General features: G+C 40.0%; 1 protein-coding gene across 1 annotated transcript in view; it reads left to right on the forward strand.

Annotated features, from left to right (window-relative positions):
• The first annotated feature begins 1,895 nt into the window (after nt 1-1,895).
• Nucleotides 1,896-8,351, forward strand: part of LOC109959944 (stanniocalcin-2-like) — a 27,286-nt gene continuing 20,830 nt past the window's right edge. Inside the window, exons 1-2 of the mRNA XM_020599712.1 lie at nt 1,896-2,263; nt 2,386-2,436. Of these exons, the coding sequence (XP_020455368.1) occupies nt 2,213-2,263; nt 2,386-2,436 (102 nt within the window). The 5' untranslated portion in view covers nt 1,896-2,212. The remainder of the gene's footprint in view (nt 2,264-2,385; nt 2,437-8,351) is intronic.

An 8,351-nucleotide genomic window follows, 5' to 3' on the forward strand; every position in this document is an offset into this window, starting at 1 on the left:
CTTATCTCCTTGTATTTCTCCTTTTCTCACTCCTCTGCCTCCTCCTCATACAACTCTTCCTCTCCAGTCTGTGAGAGAAAGAAAAGCAGACAGAGCCAATTGACAGACAGGATGCTAATACGCTAATATGCTAATCCTGCTTTGCACTTGTATGCTATCTTTGCTGTTTGAACGTGTGGGTGCATGCATGTGTGTGCATGTGTGTGTGTGTGTGGTGAGGCCTAGCCCCTGGGTAATAAAACAATACAAAGAGAGCTTTAGGCCTGCTGGGCTCACAACAGCACTCGAATACCAAATCAGCCAGCAGAGATCACTGGGGGAGAGGTTTATTGTGTGTGGTGTGTGTGTCTGCAGGAGTGAGACGGATAGCAGAAAGAAGCCTTGTTTTTCCAGTGGTGACCGTTGTTCAGTAACTTCTGTTTCTAAAAGTAGAAGAACAACTTTGCAACAGTTCTGGGCACAGATGGATGAATTTCTAAAAAAGAGAGGAAGATTGATGATGGGGGAGCATGAAAAGCAAACAAGGACTGGGTTTATAAAAAGATATAGAGTATAGCGCAGAGTAGAAAATGCTATTTCTACCAGTTTCACTTCTCTGTTGGTGGACACACACACGTACACACACACGGATGCACCTTCACATATAAACACACCCATCATGTTTTTCCCCCTCTCTATCCTCAGCCTTGTCTGTCAGCCAGCCCTTCCCTTAATGGACCATACACACAATTACTACTGATTAATCTACCACTTAACATTTTAACCCCACTCAGGCAACACACACACACACACACACGAGTGAGACACACATACACACCACTTAACATTCTGGCCCTGCCCTGGAATTATTGGTTTCTCAGGTACCCAGCATGCTGCTGTGACGCTCCAGGGCAGCCCCGCTGAGACCACTGCTGTCTGAAGAGAAGTGTAAAACTGTGTATGTGTGCATGTGGGTGTGCATATCTGTGTGACAGCGAGAGATGAGAACATGCCAGTGTCAGCCCCCTCAGGGACCCCTATCCAGTCCATGTCCTCAGGGAGCCTCAACACTTTAGGAGTGACACTACAGCTGGGCAGCACTTTCCCCCTCTCCATCCCTCTGAGGATGGAGAGGCAGAAAGAGACAAGGTAGCTTTGAATGAGGAACAGTCATCATAAAGAGGTAAAATTGAAGAGAGACTGATATATGGAAAGGTGAATAAAAGATTAAGTGTTATGAAGAAGGGGTGGATGAAAAGCTGTCAAGGCAGCTCTACATCAAAGGTGACCTTGTCCAAAACTGAAGCACAGTCACACATTACTTCCAATATGCTGAATATGCTGGCGACAACAGTTGTTGGCTGCTGATTGTTTTATTTGGTACCGGAGGACAGAGGAATTTGAGGAAACCAGAGACAGACAGAAACTCAAACAGCACAATTAACTCATAACTTGATGTGTAGGTCTGGTGATTTTAGATCATTAGTTTCTGTGAGCCCATAGTCACTTGTTATAAATGTGCTGCAAAAAGCGGCTGAAGCAGCTTGAACAGGGGGGGCACTGGGACTGGGAAAACTGTAAAAGGAGTAAAACTTAAAATTTGCTAATATTTCATTTCACAATTCTTCCATGACAAATGTATTTGCCAAACACAAAAGAATTGGACTATTTGTCTCTGTTGCAGCAAATGGTGTTGCACAACTGAATGCAATACAGATGGGTAACAAAATACAGAAAAAAACTGAAAGAACAAACAAATAGAAAAACACAATAATTGCAAAAGCTTGTAAAAATACACGAGTGCTAATTGAATGGGACAACACAATTTCACTCAGTCCACCTGCCATCCAATCAAACACACAGATGACCCGCCCTCCTCTGACACCAAATTACTATTTGTCAATATTCTGTCAATCAAATGAGTTAGGCTACTGTTAAGTTTGTTTGGGTCAGGTACGTAGGTCAGTGATGCTAGCAACTCTTTTTTTGGATAATATTGAGTTAAACGTTAAAATTATTAACTTAAATGAAATGAAAAATATTTATAAGAATCGGGAGATATGTTGCCATTGATTTACGCTGTGGCCTTTAATATTTTTAGGCTACATTTGAGTAAACTGAATAACGCTACGCCAAATTAGCTATTAGCAGTTGTTTGCTGTGTTACGGACCACTGGGTGAGCTGGATTGGCGTTATGAGGATCTCATTTTTCTACGATTTCTAAGCTGCGTTATGGACGTTTATTTGCAGTGGACATCTGGGAGCATGATATCCTCGGAAAGGGTAAGTAGCAGTCTAAACTGTGCATTATGTCTGTGTGTTATAGGTGAACGTGTGTTTTAATGCAATTGCAGGAAGATGTTTAAAGTAGCCAAACGTTGCTCTTTGTGTTCCCGTGTTTTTAGCAACACCTGAAATTACATAGAGAACTGTACATGGATCCAATCAAATATAAGGTAGGCTAAACGTTTTGGGTTGACTTTCTGATGTTTGAAGATGTTTTTGATACAATATGTGAATGAATGTAACTTGTAATATTAGACATTAGTAGCTCTTGGCCACTTTCATTTCACCAAAGTGGTTCTCTGAGGGCAAAAAGTTTGTAGAGCCCTGTGTTAGACGGTACTCTTCATCAGCATCATCAAAACCATATCTATTGGAAGAATGGTGTGTGTCTCTCCAGCAGAGATAAAGAGTCTAGGGAGAACTGATGCTGTTCAGGAGGCCTTACTAAAACACTTTCCATTGTCACCCATCTGTGCATTGTAGGGGAGCAGTGTAGATTTACCGTCAGATAAATCAGACTGTACTCTTTCATACATTTGTAACTGCCGTGGTGCTGTTTTCCATAAAATAACAATTCATCACTGCATTTAAATTAACACCTCATGTTTATTAGGGAGGCATCAAATCTGCACAATCTACAGTGAAAGTCCAATTTTGTAACAAGGTAAACTGTTCACTTTACTGTGATAAGATTTTAGAAGTGAGCTGAGAGCAAAGAGATAAAGGGACTGGAAGGGACCAAGGGAGTTAAATGGCATAATGAGAGAGAGAAGAAAATTAAAGACATAAAAGGCTTGAATGTGGCATAAGGGAGTGAGAAATCAAGGTGTGAGGACCACAAGAGAAAGGCAGGGATTGAGTGACAGTGAAAGACAGAAGGAGAGTCTGAAACAGAGAAAAATAAGAGGATAAACTTACTTAATTACTTCCTGCTATAGAATCAGTTTTTTATGTGACGTGTACTGTGGATATACCTGGACGTGTCTTGGCAGTGGATCTCTGAAATACTCTGCCAGTGAACTCAGTCTTTCCCCACAGCCCCACTGGTCTCTTTCCACTTTAAGGTTCGGCCATCTTCTGCAGCTCAAGGATGCGTTTGTTTTAAGGCTCACGTAGCACAAGTGGTGGCGTGTCACTGTGTTAAGAGGATACAATAGTACTGATGTGGGGATGTGAAAACAAAAGAATAGAATTTCTAGAGGAAACTTGGAGAGGAAGCTTTGTTTTAGTGCACTGGTGTTAAGAGTTGCTCTCTATTGAATGAAGCCTTTGCCATTCAGTTCATCGCTCACATATTCATGTTATTTAGTTGCAAAGTAATCCGTTCAGTTCACCTTTCATGGAAAATGAGCACATTCACTGAACAGCATTCTTTTAGCATGCTGATTAGTAGTACAAATGTTTCAGACATCTACAGTTTAAAAAGTCTAATATAAATCTAAAGTTCTTACTCATACAGCACATTTAGATTAAACAAAAAGGTTTAATGAAACTCAAGCAGTGAACAAAGCTGAGAAGTTGCAGTGTGTTACAATAAGTAACGCATGTCAGAAAAGTGTGTGTGTTGCCTGCCTGCGTGCAGTCCACTAATGAGGTATTGACTCCATTGTGACTATGGTATGTTTATCCCACTTATTTATTTATGAATATTTGATGTGAGTTCAGCTAAGTTCCTACTAGCACGTGATGAATGAGCGAGGCAGAGACACACCGAGATCAATATTCAACATTAACACAGGATTGTCTTTAATGTTATTTTCATTTGGAAAACAGATCTGCTGTTTATTTCCATTTCCACAACTCTCATTCTCTTATGACTGATGCCAGCGGTGCACCTTACCTCGTGGTGTAGCTGTCTCACACACCCCCCTCCACTGAAACACACATGCACATCCCACCCTGCCGAGCCCCCTCTTCTCTCTCTCTCTCCTGGCTGTGTCAGCAGCAGCACCAGCAGTGCTTGGGTCTTTGTGTCTCCTTCATATCATCTTGTTAAAAATTAAAGTGATTCAACTTCCCTCCATCTTTCTCTCTCTCTCTAATGCTAATCTGTTCCCTGTTGGACCAGTATGCAGATGAGACGCAAATACGGCAGAGCCTGATGAATAGTGATGAGGCGCACACACACACACACACACACACACCTGAGCACCCTTAAAATGCCCTGTGTTTTACCTGTCTGCCTGTCAATCAGAGCAGTGGCCAAGTGGTGGAAGGTGTGTGTGTGTGTGTGTGTGTGAGAGAGAGAGAGAGAGAGTGTGCGTGTATTCCTAAAATCACTCCTCAAACCATGACATTAACATAAAATGATGATCCAAAAAGACTGATTTTTTTTTAAAATTCAGTTTTATCAGAACAACCAGTGCGCTATGATCTAATGGTTTCCTTCATTTACAAATAAAGAAGTGTTGGTAGTAGTGGTTTACCCATGTTTGAAACTATAAAATGCAGGTCTAAATAACTTAATTTGCCTTTAAAAGACCATTCATGTGGTTCTTGTGTTGCATTTAGGTAGATATAATTTTCTTTTTTATTGCTAGCAGTATAACAGTGCACAGAATAATTAGTCAATTTTTATGAATATACTGTAGGTTTAGTGTTTTTTTTTTTTTTTTTTTTCCCTAAACGTTGCTTCTCTCCCTAAATATCTTTAATTGAGAAGGAGCGAATAACCCATTTGCCCTACTGGTAGGTGTCTTACTTCCTGCATGGGTGACCTATTGGGCAATAAACAAGACAAAAAAGGCAATAAACAAAATAAGAGGAGTCAACATGTCCCAGAATTTGAACCAAGATTGTAATTTGATGGTAAAATTATAATATTTATTCTCAACCAACCTTATGTGCGTTATTTGCTGGACTGGTGCTGACCTCCCCAGTTCCAGACAGGATGTACACTGCTAGCAAAGTAACAATAAACATATTAGATGTATGCAATGAGAGCAAAAGAGCTGTCCTAGTGTAGCAGCAGTGACATGAGAAGGTAGTTGGCTATACTGAGGACCTAATTGGTGTCATTTTGGTACAAAACCTCAAATATGAAATTAGTGTTATTGTTGGTCGTTGTCGTTTTAAGAGGTTGTGTCAAGTCAAAGCAGCCAGTTGTCCAGTTTTGCATAAATATATAGGGTGAAGACTATGAAAGAAACATTTTCATTTGCATCAGTGTATAGTGCCCCCTAGTTCTGTTGACTGTTATTGCATTCTTCTGCTTGCTAATCACAAGCACACATATAAATACACACATATACAGAGAGCTGCAGAGAAGGCTGTTTCCTGTGTACCGTTCTCACTATGTCCACATTACTGTGACATCTGCACAGGCATTTCCTGTCCAACCTTGAAATCAGGCCCTCACCCACCACCACCACCATCATTTAACACACAAACACACTCCTTCCCTATTTCCCCACATGCTGCGTGCATTTTAAAGAAAGACATCCTTTGTGCATAACATGTACACATATATTCACAGACCTATCCACTGTCCAAACACACAAACATCCTCAAATGTTCACTTAAGCACTAGCAAAGGTCCAAATTTAAAAAAGGGATTTGGCAAAAAGTATCACCCATAGAAGACAAAATTGCTTTAAATCTTAATTATCAGTTGTGATAAACTAAACTCTATGTGGGAAATCATGGCAGCTTTCATTACTAGAAACTCCCTTTTTACAAGCTGTGATGTCATTAATCAGTAACTCAGCTTTCAAACCGGCCACATGTGTTTTTATTCAGCAGAAAAGTTACAGTCAAAAAGGTTAGGTCACAGATGGTTTACAATAATATTATTCATATAAAGGAAAGTGGAAATGATCCCTGCATATGACTTCACTCTATTTACAGAAGCATGCCCTGAATACATTGACATCACCAGCCAGTAAAACTACATACACACACACACAGAACACACTGCACATTAATTACATGAACTGGATTTCATAAGGTGATGGAAGGAACCAAGCCAAAGCCCAACAATTAGCAAAGATTTAAAACAACAACTGGGGGCCTGAGGCACAGTGTTAAAGCAGAGGACATAATCAGAGCCAGAGTTATGATTCCAACTCGCAGGAGAAACAGAGACACCGTTGTAGAGCTTAAGTATCCTGTGGTTACAGCTCTTAGTTTAGCTCTCTGGCTGTTTTAATTTGCACTTGATGAGGAAAATATTAATTAATACACAGTCTATGCAATCTGTGGAATAGGCATTTTTTGAATTGATGCTATTGGCTATGATTAAGAGCTGGGGCAAGAAAAATAAATTGTTGGACCTAGAGAAGAGAAGAACAGTTTACACAAACTGAACATGTATGTTTATTGTATGTGTACAGCTTGGGTGATTTATATTAATCACATTAGGGATTTCTGCCCATTTGCTGACAAAAATCTGTTCCCTATAAAATAAACCCTTAACTTTTTATGTTATTACTTGGATTTTGGTTAGGGTATGACTCCAGTGGCACTGCAATACTCTACTAAGTGACAAAAAAAAAACTGTTTACATATGTGTTACAGTTTGTGGGAAAAAAAATAAATAAATAAATCAGAGACACAGGATACAGCACCCATTTTCTCGTGGGAGAATACAGCACATAACAAGAAAGACTCTGGTTATGACTGAACAACATTCACACGGCTGTTGTCTTGGCTGAAATTAATGGTTGACACTATGTGCACATGCAGAAAAATTCCCACAGTCCTGTTTCAGGTTTGCCTAATATTTACTTTTTCAGGCTTCTTAATTGTGCTGAGATAGTTTATCCATATTGTTGGTTGTGAGCATCGACTGTAGAAAATATGGGCGCCATGACAAAGGCTAACGTGACTCGATCGATGAACGCGGAAATGCAATGCAGCCAATCACAGTTGTTGTGGTCTGTGTCACCACAGTGTGCAGTTGCATTTCTGGAGAGGTGCGTGTTTGGCTAGAGCGTAGGCTCGGAGGTTACGTGCTACCTACGGTGTAGATTCAGCGCAGAACCATAAATAAAGCTTTACAAGTGCATTTGCCAATCCAGTAGAACACACTGGTTACTGCTAAACCCTAAACAAAGTAATTTTTGTGCTTAAACTAATACTAATACTTTTCAACAGTAATTTGTAGCAATGTGGGCAGGTGATGAGTTTTTTTTTCTTCTCCATTCTACACAGAGAAAACCTTTCTGTCTTTCTAAAGGACAATTACAAATATTTTGTAATTTAATTTTGGAGGACTAGTTGCCCAAATAGAAGACAGACAAGGTTATTAACTAGTTGTGAACATAATGGAGCAGGTATATTGTGAAAGGGTCGGTTGAGCCAACTTTTATATTACTCTCTTCTATACCAGAAAACATTAGTAGGCACTACAAGATGAAAATGAAGAGACTATAGCCTTGCTCAAGGGCTTTTCAGAAGTGGTCACTGAGGATGAAAGGAGTGTTAGATTCCTTAAGGTTCAGGGAGGAGAAAACTAATTATGATTCCATTCAAAATTGCCGGACTCACATTTTTTAACCATTAAGTGATTGCTCAAGCCCTCAACTAGTCAAACATTGTTTTAATTATGGAGGACTATCTTTTTCACTCAACCACACACTAGTATAAACACACCCATTTCCATAAAAGATCAACTTTGTCAGTTTCCCACTAGACTAGAGCATCTGCAGCAAATCAGCCTCACTTTCCCTTAACCTCCCTCTGTGCTCTTTGTCTCCCACTTGTTTCCCCTCCATTTCCTCTAGTTTTCCCTCTGTGCATTTTTCTGTTATTAGGAACAGGTTTAACTGGCCAAATCTTCCTTTCTGTCCATCTCTGAAACACGCATACACACACATTTCCATTGAATGCATGTTTGCTGTCATGCACAGGTACTTGACCTTTCTCATAAGTTACACTGCTGCCCTGAGACTCCAAAAGGAAAAGAAAAGTCAAACTGGAGATAAGCTAGTTGCCTTTCCCATCTCTCAAGAGCTTCACTCTTTTAATTGCATCATAAGGTGGAATTACTGTGATCCATATTGCCCACTGTTTATGTACTGTATGTGTTTCTGATTGAGGGGTTTCCTTAATGCTACTTATTAGACCCTCTAGGCTGAAAAGAAAT

This window comes from Monopterus albus, unplaced genomic scaffold (assembly GCF_001952655.1).
Source record: "Monopterus albus unplaced genomic scaffold, M_albus_1.0 scaffold42.1, whole genome shotgun sequence".
In the NCBI taxonomy this organism is placed as follows: domain Eukaryota; kingdom Metazoa; phylum Chordata; class Actinopteri; order Synbranchiformes; family Synbranchidae; genus Monopterus; species Monopterus albus.